This window comes from Mytilus californianus, unplaced genomic scaffold (assembly GCF_021869535.1).
Source record: "Mytilus californianus isolate M0D057914Y unplaced genomic scaffold, xbMytCali1.0.p SCAF_7, whole genome shotgun sequence".
In the NCBI taxonomy this organism is placed as follows: domain Eukaryota; kingdom Metazoa; phylum Mollusca; class Bivalvia; order Mytilida; family Mytilidae; genus Mytilus; species Mytilus californianus.
In genome coordinates this window covers 74,287,634-74,306,233 of record NW_026262723.1, presented here as the reverse complement: position 1 = coordinate 74,306,233, position 18,600 = coordinate 74,287,634, and the positions used below count along the sequence as shown (strand labels likewise).

Sequence of the window (18,600 nt, the reverse complement as noted above, 5' to 3'; positions counted from 1 at the left end):
TAGTTTTTTTATTTTGTGTTTTTATGGCATAAGATTTCGTTAGGCTATAATTTAGTAAGGGTGAGATTTGTGCGTACATAAGACTGGTTAAACCCACTACACATTGTGTACATTTATCAAGTCACGCTATCAAAACGCGTGTTATTAATTGTTTTCCTTTAATTATACGTCTTGATATTTTTTTTCGTTACTGGATTCGAGTGTTAGTGGCTAAGGTCGTCTGTCATAAATTTGTTTGCAATTATGAATAAAAGAAATGTAATGTAAACGTCAAAGAGACAGTCATCTAGTAAAAATTGAAAATAAAATCATAAAAATACCAGAACAAAATAAAGATACGATAATCATTAATCATAAGTTAAGCTTTACATCGTCACTGGGTGTGAATGTAAAAAAAACAATTACCGAACTCCAAGGAAAATTCAAACGAAAAGTCCCTTATCAAATGGCAAAATCAAAAGCTCAAACACATTAAACGAATGGAAAACAACTGTCATATTCCTGATTGGTAAAGGCATTTCCTTATATAGAAAATGGTGGATTAAACCTGGTTTTATAGCTAGATAATTTACCTCACACTTGCATGACAGTCGCATAGAATTCCATTATATTGACAACAATGTGTTAGCAAAAACCAGACATAATAGGTAAAAATGTCAAAAATTTGGGTACAGCAGTCAACATCGTGTTATAATCTCAATCAATATAAAAACGAACAACTATGTCAACAAAGAAAAACAAAATGGCATATAGGACAATTATCAAAATTGACTCAACAGTACAGGTTAAGAATATACAAAGACAAATAAAAAGAACTCTATAACATGTAATTACGATGATAAATAACGTCAGTACCTAGAATCTATACTTCAAGACCATCATGTATTATTTGTGAAGTTGATACGGAATATTTATCGACAAGGCAACGGTATCTTCCGATAAACTTTTTTTAGAAAAAGGACGAGATGTTCCTTGACATAATCCTGGTTCATCAACTTTCTTCTCAGATACTGCCTGGTGACATTTTATAAAGTCTGAGTAGCAGCTTCAATCTCTTGAATACCGAATGAGTTTGGGAATGTATATCCCATATGCAGGTGAAGTTGGTATATTGCTGCTAAGGTGGGGGAAATTGATGATTTAGAAATTTGAATCGTCATGTTTGTCATAGATTATGGTACTGAGATGACTGCTTATGTCAAATTCGACGTATAAGTCTAAACATGAGGCAGAGGAAGCCGTGTTAATTGCTTCTTTTATTTCTAGTTCGGGAGGATATATCAATGGAACCCAATGAAAATAGTTTGGATTGTTAATGGAAATAACAACATCAATATATCTGAATGTGATACTAAATGATCTGGCTTCTTTGATCTTCTTGTTTTGACAAGTGTCTGAAGGGACTCAGACTCATATGAAAATAAGAAGAGGTTGGCGAGGAGAGGTGCACAGTTAGTATTGGAATGCCGACAATTTGTTGAAAAAGTCTACCTCCAAATTCCACAAATATGTTGTCAATAAGGAATTCCAACATACTGATCACTTGTTCCTCGTTCTCATGTTTTACCTTTTTGTTCACTTTTAACAAAATATGCCGTATGGTATCGCAAAGGAATACATTTATAGCGTATGCTACCATTTTTATGTTGAAAAGCAATGTGGGTTATTTCTTTTAGACGATTTTTCAATTTCACACGAGGAACAATATGTTGTTAATTTTACTTAAATTTTAATGTAAATTAAAATGTCACAAATACTACGATAGGTCTACAATCAAATCAAATTCTTTAATGGACATCTTTTTGTTTTTATATGAGAAACATCAAATAAAAAAAGGTAGAATAACAAATGTATACTAACACGTCAACGTGTGTGTCAAGGAAAGCTACTTTTGCTGCGTCTCTCTAATCCCACCACCCCCGACAAAAAATGTAAATAGACAAAATGTGACCAAAAATTTTATTATCGAAAAAATTGAATATTCAGGACTAACATAAATCATATGAATAAGTCAGAATCTACAATTAATGTCTCTTCATTGATGCCCAAGACAAAAATATATGAAAATCATACACATAATTGAAACGTTGAAGACCTAATTAAAACCATATAGGACCAAGGCTTATATTCACGACGGGGATACATTCCGTAATTTGAAATTATTTCCTAAGTTTAATAACGCCACATTTCAATGAAACAAAATCAGTACCAAAGTACTATGCTGGATTAGAATTTGACAAAGTATATGACGTACACTGTTTATAAACGCCTTCATAAACGAGTTATTGGGTCAAATAAGAAGAGGTTAGCATGGTCATATTCATCACGACCGACCGATCATAAAATTTAAATTGCTTGTTAATAGTAAACATATAAAAATACTTGTTTAAGAAATATACACAGCAAGTTTTTTTTGGGAATATTTTGGCTTGAAATAAGTCTTTCATTTGTGTATTTTAACAATAAGCTAAGTAAATGAATGTATTTTCAAAATTCTTTGGCAAAGCAATGAACATTAATATCTCGCCAATATCTGTCGAGTCCTTTGCAACGATTATTCACAAAAGTAATTAAAAAAAAAATGAACATCTTGCTTCAACTGAAATGCTTGACTAATAGTATGAGATAGTGTCGCGTGAATATTGTCACACTTTCAAATAATAGATAATAATTGCTAATAAATAACTCACCTGCAAACCAGTTATGACCTCTTCATAAAACATGACCGCATCTTCAGTTTCAATTATATCCGGTTCTCCTTGGAGTATTACGGTAATTGCATAATGTCCAAATGTTAGGTTTGACAAATCTTCTGGTAATATTGCAACCTGTCCCGTTTGATCATTCTCTGATACAATACCAGGAATTACAACATCTTGGTCAGCATGTATGAGCATATCAATGGTCATATTGCTACCTGTACTGGTATAGGAAAAGGATAAAGTGCTGGTATTCCCAGCTTCTACTGTGACATTATGACCGTTATCAAGTGTCAATCCATTCACAACTGTAAACAATTGATTGAATCAGTTTTGTAGCTAATCATACAAGAAAAACAAAAAATACCAATTCAAGATAGAGGAATAGTATAATGTTAATCACTTATCTTTACTTGTCACTTATCTATGATGAGTTTATTTGCATACAGTATTTCAAAATACAATTGTGTTCAAATCGGTAGGTTTTTATATGTTTGGACAAACTAGTTTCTCTCACGTATATAAGCGGATAATTCTCTAACTATGTAAAAATGTTCTTCCAAAATCTGAAACGATAGCATACTTCAAATGGAATGATTGTCAAAAGAAAGCAATGTTATCGAAAGCGATCAGAAGTTCATCTGCATAATGCTTTGATAAATTAAAACAACCAATTTATCACCTTCTAATATAACAAGATTACCTCGACTACCTGTATTTCATTTACAAAAATGAATTACTTCATCTCTAAGAGTCTACGAGTAGGGAGGGGGCTATATTGTATTCATTTGTCCGTCCGTTCATCTAACGAATATTTACATCACACTTTCTCAGGTAATACTATATAACTTCATATTTAGTCACCAGCTTGACAGTGATGAGTTGTAACATATGAGTACAGCTTGACAGTGATAAGTTGTAACATGCGAGTACAGTTTGACCATGGTGAGTTGAAACATGTGCGTACAGCTTGACAGTGATGTGTAGTAACATGCGAGTACTTTATTTACCTGTAAGATACCTTCCTGCATTTTTCAATATGTTGAATGAAACCTAAACATTTCGTGAGACTTTTCTCAAGTTCTCCTGAACGGAATTACTTTGTATTCAGCCATTCGATGCAGTGATAGAGTTGTAATGTATGCGCTTTGTAGATCTCTAAAATATTTACCTCCTGTTTTCCGGTACATTGAATTATGAGTATGCTAGTATTGGTGACATCTTTTTTAATAGTTTCTTTTTTAATATATAATTTTCAAACTCTTTGAAACGAACAAATTATTTTTATGTAGGTATGTTTATACTTTGAAGTATTTTCTTATAAACTTCGATATTCTATACAGAAATATGCTAATTATTGATATAAACACCTTTTTCATTCTCTGAAATACTGCAACAGATTTTAAAGACTTATACATACATACCCGTAAAACAAATGTACTGTAGGAAAAGAAGTACTAAACAATCCATTCCTAATCTGTGCTTCATGTGTAGAGTAAAATGTCTTGTTTAAATTCAATAAACGCTATTTTACATTTGAGATATTAGTAAAATAACAAAACTCTCATAAATCGGCATTATGACTTAATCATCAGATCAAAGAATAATCTCTGTTCTCAAATTCGATTTATATCTGTGTAAATTGAAATGAATTAAATCAATGTTTCTATGCGCGCATCTACTGAAATGTAAAACATCCATTAAATTAACAAATCAGCATTTCAGCTTCGGTTTTAATTTTTAATGTTGTTATTTTTCATTGCAAATTTATGTTTTTTTTTCAGACGAATGCAGACATTGATTTTTGAAATAAGGAAAAAAATTATAGATGGGATGCTTTTATTCTTATAATCACGAACATATTAATATGGCATTATCTTATTTTATTTATAGTTTACTGTAGAATTCGATGAATTGGAAAATACTAATATTTGAACGTTTTGTTTTAATAGCTAATCGTGATCAAATTGTTAAACTATTATTTGAAACTACTAGATATCAAAAATGCACATCTTCAGCATTAATTTTCAAAGAGTGCATCGGCAAACTAAATAATTATTTTTGGTTAAAAAAGACTATCAGGTTTCAATGGAAATCGACTTAGAATTAAGAATATTTTATGGCGCTTATCTTACTAAACTGATTTAAACAAGATGACGAATATTTTAAAAGGTTCTCCTTTACAGATACACGTATGCTTAGTTCGGCAGGAATTTAGGTTAGTATTAATTGTATAACCTTTACTGTTGTCCGCTCAGTTTCGGAGAAGATGATACAAATATAATTCCTCAGGCTTCAGTGGGAACTATTATATGGTTATTGATGCTATCATTTGAACAATTTGAAAAGATTTTGCCTTGATTTTGAAAAAGAGCAATATTGCTTTTCTGTCCGTACGCGACCGGTTCTTCCCTTTAGACCAACTGGTACCATTTTGGCCATCGGCGCTATATGTGTAGGAACGTGAATGTACATAAAAAAAAATATGTGTATAACAATGATATTTAGTTAGCCAATTCTTGAAATAGGAAATTTCGTAAAATATTGACAAAAGTTCGAATAAAATCATGCCTCATTCCATTTGAATAGCATTTTCGTTAAATACTGTTTAAACGAACCTCTTTTAAGAATGAGTAGATGACCCAATTGTCTCATATTGCTGCCGCAAGGAAACTTCGATCTTCTACATGTTAAAAGGCTCCTTAAAATATAATATTAGAGAGTTCTATACATAATTAAAATTAAACAGTAATGGAAATTTTATTAACGAAAGTGCCCTTTCACAATATCTACCAATACCCCACTACCGTTCAAACAAATTGACGTCATTGCTTATCATAATATGTGAATTTTTTTTTTAAATCTAATTAATCCAATAGATTTTCTAATTTGAATAGGTTTTGTGGGTAAAATGGTCTTAAAAAGGTGCTCTCTCAGAAAAAGCCAATGCTACTTAATTATTTTTAAAACACTATAAAATTCTCTAAACTTTAGCATATAAACATAATGTCCAATGTGGGGGCTGAATTGGAAATTTTTTAAAGACAAAATATCCAGAAGAACTAAGCTATTCACGGAAAACGTAGTAAATAGACAACACGATTGCAAAATCGGAAGTTCAAATTAATGCTGATAAACTTTTGTTGTACTGTAAACGTGTCACGTCCTTATCATTGTAACCTCTATCTGTTATGCTAAATTTATATCGTCTATTAACTTGTACAGAATATAATTCATTAATTAAGAGCAGAGTAGAGTGAAAATGATTAAAGAATTTACTATCATTTCCTTGGTTGTTGTATCAATACATGCGGTAAGTTTCAATTTAGTATTTAAAAGCATCGGGGACAGACCCAGGACAGTAAACAGTTTGGATGGGACTCAAGCCAAAAACAAAAAGGCAAAAAGCTACAAAAAAGATTAATTGTCTATGCATTATTGATTAATCATATCGCTGACTGTGACTTAATTGGTCTGGAGAGTGGATTGAGGGGTCAGGTCCTTCTAAACCGCGATTGAGGAAGAAAAAGGGAGGTGGCTGTGGATTGATTGTCTGTCCTTGTTATAATTTATAAATCTATGATTTGTTGATTTGTATGTATTGCTTTGGTCCGTATTGATTAGCAAATAAAGTTTATTATCATATATGTAACTTATTTGTAATACAATATTCGAAAAAAAAATCATTTGAATCTCTTAATGCATCTAGTAATTAGTACACAAGGATAATCCTATATGGATTAGCGTAATAAGGGTATTTGTATACAACTAAAAGTGCACAAAAGAATTATAGTTGCAAAAATAATCAAACAGTTATTGATTAACATGTGTTTTTTTTTCTTCCAGAAGACGATGTGTAGACTCGATTCAGAATGTGCATCAGATGAATGTTGTTACTATCACGAAGGACCTATGATTGTCAGCAAGAGAGATGTGTTGCCATTTAATTCCATGCATCAAGGTACATAAGTACTTCAGCTGTAAGCTGAGTCGGTATATATGGAGATATGGTGCAATGCGGGAGAATTATAGATTCGCCATCCTTCAGCCGATTTTTTTTACTCGATATCAATAAAACCAAATATTCATTTCATTTAAAAACAAATGTTCAAACAGTTAAACAAAGAACCTGGAACAAATATAATAAAAGCAGATGCGAGATATACATTAGACGGCAACCCAGGGCAACGACTAAAACATTCAAAAGTAAAATATCAATAATACCGAACTCCAAGGGAAATTCCAAACGGAAAGTCCTTTATAAAATAGCAAAATAAAAAGTTCAAACACATCTAAAATGGAAAACAACTGTCATATTCCTGACTTGGTACAGGCGTTTCCTTATGTAGAAATGGTGGATTAAACCTGGTTTTAAAGCTAGCTAATTGACCTCTCACTTGCATGACAGTCGCATAGAATTTCATTATCATTCCAAAAGACTTCGAGAGGTCAACATACTTATACATCAAGCTCTAGATCGTCTAGAGTCCTTAGGAAAGTTGTGAATAAAATAGGTTTTTCTACCATCCACACCCTGAATGACAAATTTATTTAATAGATATACTACATCATTTGGTCTCTGGTGGAGAGTTATCTCATTGGCAATCATACCACATTTTCTTATCTTTATAAATACAAGCACTGCGTACTTGTATTGGGACAGTCACATAAATATGTGGATATGTAAAAGTATATTTTGTTAAGTTCTTAACTCCCCCGAATCTGTACATTTTGTATCTGTGGATTAATAAAGGTACGAAATAGAACGTAGTTACTACTATAAAATAAGCACTGAACTCTATAATAACGGTATAACAGATAACAAAAACACAAAAAAAAATAAGAAACATCCATGTATTGGGAAATGATCGATGTTACTTGAAGCAAGCTCAAAATGCCTTACCTTGTGATAATAAATCATGTAGCGTTACATTGAAGTTTCGGCTGTTGTACTTTAGAGAAGCCTCAAGACTTTATAAAGCAAGGTTATAAAACATACAGGAATACTAAGCAATTGCCAAAATTGTATCTGATCTGTATAACATTTCAATATTAGAAAACAAAAGAAACATTTAGTCCGGTTTTAAACTATCAATATATATGAGTAAATTGATGTAAAACACGAATACCATCTGCAATGATTGAACAATAAAATTCTTACATGTATTTGCCAAAACGAAATATTGGCCAAATATAAAAATAAGAAGATGTAATATAACATGCAAAGTACATTTTGAAACTTGTTATAAATAATATTACCGCGAAAAGCTTTGTGTGAAGTTATACGCTTTAATAAGCGCATCTGCGGGGTTGTATTCCGAAGGCACATGCTTTCCTCGCGAATTCCGGTAATACATTATACAATTTTTAACGAATTGCTGCAGGCGGAACCATACTTTCTCAATGTAAGTTCTAAAATCTAAGACTTGTAAAACTTGTTTTACTTATTTGTGTTCTATGTACTCCTGTTGTAAACAAACAATTAATAAAGACAAATACTACCTTCATCAAATCTTGAGACGCCATTGAAAACACTCGCGTATTTATCACAATTGAGAAAGGAATACTCCATAAAAAGGCACCAACGAAAAATTACCATCAAGGAAACAAACATTCACAATTGAAAAAGAAAAATCGTCCTGTTGTTGTACATTTTGGTGTGTACCTTGTCATGAAAAATTCTAATATGATGTTTTTTTTTCAATTTGAGTTAAAAGCAATGTTATTTAAATTTCAAATATCCTGCTCGGCTTGGCATTAAGTAAGCAATAATTAATCCACCAATAACTATTTTACCTCTGGATATAAAATATTCAAGATATATATTTTCTTTCAGGTGGTTGGTGTGAGAAATATCTCGCTCAAGGAGCACGGTGTAATCCTTTTTCCAAATTGAACGGCCACTGTAGCTGTGGAAGTGGTCTTAAATGTACACGTTTTCCATACACAACTACATCATCAGTCGTTAAAAGAAAACTTCTTCCAGGAGATTACCTCTGCTCACCAACTCCGTAAACAGGAATAAAACTTAAAGATACTATTGGTTATTTCATATATTAGCGTTTAAAGATACTGATCTTTAACTTTTAAAAATATAGTAAACGTTTGACAGTTTCAACACAACTGCATAGGTTTGCTAAGAATGATTTTATTCTTAAAATTCTCTATGTATAATGGCGAAAATCCAATGTCTAAATTCTGAAATCATCTTCACGAACTAAATTAATCTTTAAAACACAACACCTTCTGCAAATTATCTCATTTTTTTCTTGGCGCCAATTTGGAGTTTAATTGTCCATTTCAAAACAATTAACAAAAAAGCTAATGCAAGTTAAAAATGTTCTTATATTCTTATATTTGGGCAGCAATTTAACAAGAGTTCAAACAAAACAGATCATTGAAAAGAATTACAAGAAGCCAAACCAAACAACGCAACAATTGATCAATATTTGAATAGCCCTATTCCTCCACCATAAACAAAAGTAAAGGAAACGGAGCATAGATTTAGTTTTGATGCAAATAGAAATTGGAGGTGTGGTATGATTTCCAAAGTGAGAACCATCCACCAAAGAACAAGTCTTAATGACCGTATAGCAAGATTCTGTAATCACAAAATATGAAACAATTCAAAAAAGAAAATGAACGGACTTGATTCCTTTAATAACATTAAACGAAAAATAGTTACGGACCATAACCACCTACTTGAGACTAGTACATAAAGAATTTGACGGCGTTAAACGTGTTTTGGAACGCTCAACACTTTGTCAAACAACAGTGGAACAGCACAACATTAGAACAATAAAAAAAATAGAAGTTGTTGCAATACTTCTTTGTTGTACAAATAGCGTGACACTCACCCTACTCGTAGCATCGAATTGTCCCGCTCTTACGTGACTGTGTATTTATACATCCCGTAAGCGGGGTAACGGACACTCACAAAATCAAGGCACTCGGGTAATGCTATCGAATGGGAATTACCATATTTTTGTACTTCAGTTAACCCATGCGGTTGGAATTAAAAAAAAAAACTCGCTGCCCAAAAGCAAAGGGAACTTAACAGCAGAGCACGACTAATAATCTCTTTCAGCGTAAATGTTTAAGAGGAATCTCCCTGGTACAACAGCAATATGCCAATAAAACTATTGCTGTTCGCTTTTTCTTAAAAGTTTGTTCCCGTTGTTTTCAACATTTTAAGTACATCTAGAAAACTCTTTATTATTTAAGGTTTATTACCCCTTGAACCTTTTGAAGGCCTGTGTATTACGAAATTTATAAAGTGCTATAAAATCGAAACAGTTAAGATACTGATTAAAAGAAGCTTGACATTTTGTACTTATATCAAAGGGAAACACCGTTCACAAAAGGAATATTCCTTATATTAGGAAAATTGGGATTTCGTGGTAAATAAAGCCAAGTATTTTACAGGAAATCCAGACTGTATTATAGAAATTCTCGTTTTAACTTTTTAAATACATATTACTTATTCGTTTGTTAATGTTACACTAGTGTTAATATTTTACAAACAGTCCTAAACAACCTTTCCAATCCAACAATCACTGCGCTGAGTCACTAAGGTTAAGCGCGTCCTAGAAGGTGTAATTGAACATGTCCATAGTTGTACTTGTTTCTAGTTACTATCTATATTTGAAAACCTATTTTAGGGAAACTGTTGCGAGCACAGTGCACGCAGTAATCGTTTATCGATTAAATACCATTTTTTTGAAATATAAAAGCACAAGTAGAAAGGCTATGGGTTTTTCTAATTCCCATATACTTATCATTGAAACAACAAAAGGGTAAAACATCCATAAACCATAAAGCAAAAACATATCATCAAGATAAGGGAAAGTGTGATTTTTTTTCAATGGAATTTGGAAGAATCGAGCTCTTTTAATGAGTTTGGGCATATTAATATGATAAAATATGATTCATAACGCAGGAACAAGTCTGCTATCTAAATGGCACATACTTCTAAAATGGACAAGATAAGCTTACGAAAAAAGGCTTAAAACACACATCAGTTTGTTATACTCAATCATTTGCTTACCTTTTTGGTACTGTTTATAGCCAAGTTACTGTTGTTTGTCTTTTCTGTTTTATTTTAACTATCAAATTATCAAGTCCTTAGTCTGTCTTTAGCGTAACAGTTTTTTTTCATTGTTCCTTGTATTTTTTTTACCCTGTTTTAGTTAGATATATTATCGCATTCATTATCCAACATTGCAATGCTTTCCAGATGAAAGTCCAAGCATACTTTTTTTTCTTTTCTTTGAATGTATCATATATGTTTTACCATAGCATGCAAAAAGAAAAGTATACACAATACAACAATTGGAATATTGTTAACTGTGATTTTTCAGTATTGTTGGCAATAACTAGAGCTCCCATCATTAACCGTACGTAGAATTGATAGCATACACCATCAAATCAAAAGTTTCCGCGTTATCCAGTCGTGAGGATCCTTCGGTCATTTAAGGAATTTTTTTATCTTATTTTTCTGTAGACTCAGCTTTGTCTTTTTACTACCGTGTATTGTCAAGCTTGGTGTCTCATAATTGTTTCCTAATAACTGAATGTACAATGTTGTAGCAAACTGAAGCAGCTGACCCCGCTTGTTTACCTTCAATTTTTAATGGCGGCAAACCTCGTGACACATTGGATCGGCATAGGCGAATAAAATCACCCTAGGACCAATTACGGGAATTACAGTCTGAGGCAATTATGTTATTTGTTTGTATGATAGTGTTTTGAAATTGTTTGCAATGAATTGGGGGTTTATTTAACCGGAAACCTCATTATTTAACATGAAATTTGACAGCAAAATTAATGGAATTTTTATGAATAATCAGAATATTGATCTCTTTTTTTAAATAAATAAAGTACTGAGATTGGAAAGCATGTTGATATACCAGTAAAGACCAAAATTAAATCATGAAAAATATATATTACACATAATAATTATAGAAACAAACAAATTAGAATCTACAATCACTAACTCTCTCCTCATGTACACTATGAAAGGTGTCACCTCTTCTCAGTTCCCATGGAACTTCCTTAGAAGAAAGTAAATATTTTCACAAATGTACCCAATGCTATCAAGTAGTACCCACTTTGTGAAGATCAAACTCACACTCTTCCATGTCTATTCTGGCATAAACTACCTACATACACATAATTTCACCCATTGTTTCCCAATATTGATTCCTCGGTGTTGCAATCCTGGAGTCGGTTTCAAAAAAAAACTTACGACTAAGATTGATCGTAAGTATAAGAAATATTCTTGATCTTAAATTTTTTGTTGTCTTCCTGTTCCTGTTAACCTGGTCTTTTGAAGTAAATATTTTTACTAAATCTATCTTGCATGTTACATCTCTTTCATGAATAACAAAATTTCACAGACTTACCATGTATACTTCCCTTTTATGCTCCTTCTTCTTCTTAATAACAAATGTTAATTAAACATTACGCTTACAAAGATAACTTAGTGTAGGAATATAACTTCTAAATAAAGGTACACAATAATTTTAAATGTTTCAAATCAGATATATAAATTTCTGAAAATACATAAAAGTATTTTATAAACAAATTATGAATAGAATAATCTATCAAATTTAACCAATTGTCTGACAATCTGCCATTACATGAAATATTCATTAATAAATATGAAATTTGGCGATGAATAAGGGAGATTTCACCACATATAGGACTACTATAGTATTCAATTCATTTCTATTACCTTGAAATCACTCTAATTGTGTCAATTCAACTTGGTTTTAACTTGAATTTAAAAAAAGAGAGACAGCTAGGATGTGTATAAAATAGTTTTTTTTTTGCCAATTAATATACTAATTAAAGTTTGAATTGTTTTTTTTTAAACTAATCCATACTTCCTGCACAAAAGTATGGCATTACGGTACATGTGCACTGACAAATTGTGTTCTTAGTTGATTTAACCAATGTAATTATCTAACTTTCTTTCATTTTGGGTGCTTTTTCGCGGGAAAATCGCTTAAAAACGTTAGATGCTTGTCATTTTGAAATTCTTTAGAATACGATTTGCTTGGCCTGTTTGTTCTGTCATGAAGCACGATGACCCGTAATGAAATGTAAACAAAGCAATGGAGGCCGGAAGAGGGGTTTTCTGAAGTTCTGAATGTTTTTTATGCATTCGAAAGTCAGGTTTGAAATGACCATTAGAAAATCTAAATTGTTGTACAATTCTTCACAATTATAATGAAAACATATCTTTAGAAATCTCACTTTATTTAGAATTGTAGAAAAAGCTTATTCTCGGCACTAATTGTATTAGCGTAGTGCGTCAATGCGGTGTTTACTCACGTGATAAGTACAATAACAAAGTCCGACCGAACTGACATTATGACCAATTACAGACATCGGTAGGATACATGACATTTTTCAATAATTATACATTAAGAAAATATGCTTTGGAAACATTAGCGTTGTATTTCCTCTTATGAAAATCGTGTGACATTGTCTTAATTCATAATTATATTGTACAGATAACTGTCCTTAAAATAATTTGTTGGTTGTAGATCTTTGATAGATTATGTTAATTTTATTCACATTGACAACTGTTTTAAACTTTGGATAATTTAGAGCTTGACAAATCTCGTTTGCAAATGTTAACTGTACGACAATCTCTAGATATCATTTGCCAATAAGTCATGCTTTTTTGTGTCGCAGTTTCCTGTCTTATTTTCTCTACCCTTCTCTTATTTCACAAATAATATATATCAATGCAATCGGAAAACAACTGACAAAATATAAATATTATTCTTGCAAATAAAAATCGTCAATGTACGGCAAGCTACGCGAAAGGACTCTATTAGCTACAAGTTAGCTAAAAAACCTGATGGTAAAATTGTAAATTGAACACAACGTACAATAAAATCATAGTTATCACCATCCAATATATATATACATCAAAGGAGGGGCATTATAACATATACACAGCAAACGAAGGGAGGTTGTAAAGTAAACTTGCGAAAAGCACTCATACATTGTAAGATCTTTGAATATTGTTTTCATTGGCACTAACATCGATTTTGTCATCAACAAATTAAAACATAACTAAATGTGTATTCTTTTCGAATGGTTTTTTGTGATGTATATATACACATCCACGTTTATTTTCTATTTAGAAATTGTTTTATCTATACATAACATCATACATATTTATTATAAGGTTAAATCCTAACTATCCTACTGCCTGTCGTTACTTTTATTTTTGCATTGCACAAGTCATGTCGTCTTTGACTCTCCATGGCGTTAACACACTAAATCCCTGCCTTGGATGTGTTTTAATTGATTTTAGTCTCTGATGCATGTTTTTTATTATTAATTGTTTTTGGCTTTTAACTAGGTTTCAGTAACTTCGAGTACTCTCAAATCGTACTTTCGTGTTAATTTGACCTGTTGACACAATTTGTAATGCATTTCTGTTAATCAATGTTTATTTTGTTTTATATATCGTCTTACTATTTTTAAAATGTACCACCTTTGATAATTATTTAGTATGACGAAAAAAAATCACTTCTGTATTCGTACTATGAATAACATATTTATTTTGTAAAAAATGTTTCTGTACTCCTAACAACAAAATTATTATATTTAAATTTATCTGTGTACGTTTCTTTATTTAACGGCATTTTGTCCTGGGTTAAAGTTGTCTTTTTGACATTGAAACATCTTTTTTTATTTATATTGTGTCATAGCTCAAACTTATTTGTTTAGTGTATATCTACTTGTTTTTGTGTAATTTGTCTTTTTGATCGAGTTAAGCCATTTTAATTGATATTTTATTGTGTGTCTTTTTATGTTGTAATGTTATACCAATTTTTTCAGGTAAGGGTGAAGGTTGGCGCCTGTTAAAACGTTTAAACCCGCTGCATTTTTATGCACCTGTCCTAAGTCAGGAGCCTGTTGTAAAGAGGTTGTCGTTTGTTGGTTTGGTTCATAAGTGTTTCTCGTTTCTCGTTTTTTATTTAGATTAGACTTAGACTTGGTTTACCTGTTTGAATTGTTTTACACTAGTCTTTTGGGGGCCCTTTATAGCTTGCTGTTCGGTGTGAGCCAAGGCTCCGTGTTGAAGGCCGTACGCGTACTTTGACCTATAATTGTTTACTTTTTACACATTGTGACTCGGATGGATAGTTGTCTCATTGGCACTCATATCACATCTTCTTATTTATATTACAAGGCATCACCGTCAAGTTGCTGATCAAATATGATGTCATACTGTTCGATGATAATGGAGAAATTTGCTCTTCAACTGTTTCGGTTTTTATACATCCTTGGCTTTCAAATATTCGGCTTTGAACGTTCCTGATGAAGTTAAATCCAGAAAAGCGCTTCGGACTCATTACATTTATAGTTTGTTGTTTTCGGTAAATTCGGTAAACAGGTACATGTAGCTGTCTGAAAGATCGAACGGATGGATGCATGAATAAACGGACAAGGCGTTAACAAATAGTCCCACTTCTAGAGCGGGGATATAGAGAGACAGCGACAAATCATCATAATGTACAGTTTTCAACATTAATGAGGTGACTATAAAAACAGTCATGCTCGAACAAATCTTCCCTCAACACTAAATTTTTTAAACACCAAATATAAATATATAAGGGAACAAGAAAATTTAACCAAAGCGAGGCTTCTGGCTTTAAGACACGCACTTATTATTTTGCGGGCTCAAAATATAATTTTTTTAAATCGAAAACTCACTTTGTATAACAATATACCGAACTCCACGGTACATTCAAAAAGGGAAGTTTTTTCACATGCTAACAAGTGAATTTTTATTTTAAATCTAAAAAATCCAATAATTGTTAAGTCTTAAAAAGGTACTCTCTAGCTCAGAAATATAGCCAATGCTACATTCCTAAAACACTATAAAACTCCACAAACTTTAGTATATAAACATAATGTCCAATGTGGGGGCTGATTTGGAAAAGTTTTAAAGTCAAAATATCCAGAAGAACTAAGCTATTAACGGAAAACGTAGTAAAAAGACAACACTTGACTGCAAAATCGGAGGCAATAAATTAGTTCAAATTAACGTTGATAAACTTTTGTTGTACTGTAAACGTGTCACGTCCTTATCATTGTAACCTCTATCTGTTATGCTAAATTTATATCGTCTATTAACTTGTACAGAATAGAATTCACCAAGAGCAGAGTAGCAGTGAAAATGTTTAAAGAATTGACTATCATTTCCTTGGTTGTTGTATCAATACATGCGGTAAGTTTCACTTTAGTATTTAAAAGCATCGGGGACAGACCCAGGACAGTAAAAAGTTTGGATGGAGCACAAGCAAAAAACAAAAAGGCAAAAAGCTACAAAAAGGCTAATTTTCTATGCATTATTCATTTATTATATTGCTGAACTTCATTGGGCCTAGAGAGTGGAAGGAGGAGTCTGGTCCTTCTAAACTAGGCCGCCATTGAGGGAGAAAATGGAGGTGACTGCGGATATATCGATAATTGATTGATTAATTGATTGATTGATTGATTGTTGCTCGCTTAACGTTTAGCAATGTAATTGTATGTTTATTGTTATAATTTATAAATCTATGATTTATTGATTTGTATGTATTGCTTTGGTCCGTATAGTCGTTATTAGCAAATAAAGTTTATTATTATATATGTGATTAACTTATTTGTAATATAATATTCGAAAAAAAAAGATCATTTGAATCTCTTGTTTCATCTGGTAATTAGTACACACGGATAAACCTATATGGGTAAGTGTATTAGGAGTATTTGCTAACAACTAACAGTGCAGCAAAAAAAAAAAAAAATTTTGACTAAAAAATCAAACGATAATTGATCAACATATGTATTTTCCAGAAGACAATGTGTAGACAAGATTCAGAATGTGCATCAGATGAATGTTGTTACTATCACGAAGGACCTATGATTGTCAGCAAGAGAGATGTGTTGCCATTTAATTCCATGCATCAAGGTAAAAAACAACTTCAGCCATAAGCTGAGTCGGTAGAAATAGAGATATGGAGCAACACGGGAGGAATATAGATTCGCCTTCCATTAGCCGATATTTTGTAACTCAATATCAATAAAAACAAATATTTATTTCATTTTAAAACTTGTTCAATAAATAAAAAAAGAACCGATTACAAATATGAATAAAAGCATTGGCAAATAAAAAAAAGTTTTATCGTACAAATAAACCAAGATGTGAGACATACATGAGACAGCAACTCAAGACTAAAACAATCACAAGACTTCGAAAGGCCTATACTACAATTTGATCAAGCTCTAAATCGTCCAGAGTTTATTATAGAAAAGTTGTGAATAAAATCAATTGTCTACCATTCACACCCTAAAATTTATTTAGATATACTACGTAATTTGGTCTCTTGTGGAGAGTTGTCTCATTGGCAATCACACGACATCTTCTTGTTGTACAGACAACCACTGATTACTTGCATTTGGACAGGCATATAAACATGAGGATTTGTAAAAGTATATTTTGTTTAGTTTTCAACTCCCCCCCCCCTTTAAATCTCGATCAGTGGATTATAAAAAGGTACATAATAGAGCTATAAATAAATAAGTACAGAAAAAGCACTTAACTGTATAACAACGGTATAATATAAAGCTAACAAAACACGAAAACAATCATAAACATCACCGTTTTACAGAATGCTCAATGTTACTTGAAGCAAGTTCAAACTCCTTTGCTGGCTAATAAGAAGTCATGTAGTCTTACATTGTAGTTTCGGCTGTAGTACTTTATCGGGGCCTCAGGACTTCAGAAAGCAATGTCATAAAAATATAGGATCCTGAGCAATGCCAAGAGTGTCTCTGATCTGTATGACATTTTAATACCAGAAAACAAAAGACACATTGAATCTTATTTTAAACTATAAATAAGGGAATTGAAGTAAAACACGAAAATATAAGAGGCAATGTTTGAATAATAAAAGTTTAATTATCCAATACGAAATATAGACCAAAGAGCATTTTGAAACTTGTTTGCGTTATAAATGATATAACCTCGAAAAGCTTTGTGTGAAATTATACTCTTTAACGAGCGTATATACTGGGAGGATTGGGGAATGTTACGGAGGCACATGCTTTGCTCGCGGATTTCGGTATTGTATCATACTTTTGCTAATGAATTCCTGCAGGTTGAACCATACTTCCTCAATAAATATCAATATAAAGTATAAAATTAAGTAAAACTTGTTTTATCCAATTATGTTCTATATAAACCTGTTGTAAACAAACTATTGATAAAGACAAATCCCACTTTCATTGAAACCTTAGACGCCAGTGAAAACACTCGCGCAGTTATCACAATTAAGAAAGGAATACTCCGTAAAAAGGAACAAAAGAAACTTCAAGGAAACAAACATTTACAATGGAAAAAGAAAATTCGTCCGGTGGCTATACATTTTTGTCTGTACTTTGCCATGAGAAATTCTAATATGAGATTTTTTTCTATTATTTCCATTTGTGTTCAAAGCAATGTAATTTAAATTGCAAACATCCTGCTCGACTTGACATTAAGTAAGCAATAATTAATCCACCATTAACTATCTTCTTGTTTCATATAAGAACTTTACCTCTTGATATAACATATTCAAGATATATATTTTCTTTCAGGTGGTTGGTGTGAGAAATATCTCGTTCAAGGAGCACGGTGTAGTCCATTTTCCAAAGTGAACGGACACTGTAGCTGTGGAAGTGGTCTTAAATGTACACGTTTTCCATACACAACTACATCATCTGTCGTTAAAAGAGGGCTTCTTCCCGGAGACTACCTCTGCGCACCAACTCCTTAAGCAGAAATAAAAAGATACTAGTACTGTAATTGGTTATTTCATATATTAGCATTTAATTACGCTAATCTTTT

At 31.9% G+C, this 18,600-nt stretch overlaps 2 protein-coding genes across 3 annotated transcripts in view; both read left to right on the top strand.

The window, feature by feature from the left end:
• Positions 1–5,933: 5,933 nt before the first annotated feature.
• The window catches only part of LOC127710300 (uncharacterized), a 32,986-nt gene continuing 20,319 nt past the window's right edge, over positions 5,934–18,600 (top strand). Inside the window, exons 1-3 of one of the 2 annotated variants that reach the window (XM_052216098.1) lie at positions 5,934–6,012; positions 6,546–6,660; positions 8,536–8,763. In XM_052216098.1, the coding sequence (XP_052072058.1) occupies positions 5,962–6,012; positions 6,546–6,660; positions 8,536–8,714 (345 nt within the window). In that variant the 5' untranslated portion in view covers positions 5,934–5,961 and the 3' untranslated portion in view covers positions 8,715–8,763. Of the gene's footprint in view, positions 6,013–6,545; positions 6,661–8,535; positions 8,764–18,600 lie in introns of those variants that run through there. The other variant, XM_052216100.1, reaches the window with a different exon arrangement.
• LOC127710302 (uncharacterized) lies at positions 15,851–18,547 on the top strand. Its single transcript, XM_052216102.1, has 3 exons — positions 15,851–15,960; positions 16,569–16,683; positions 18,351–18,547. Exons 1-3 carry the CDS (start codon positions 15,910–15,912, stop codon positions 18,527–18,529), a joined length of 345 nt encoding a protein of 114 aa, XP_052072062.1. The 5' UTR covers positions 15,851–15,909; the 3' UTR covers positions 18,530–18,547.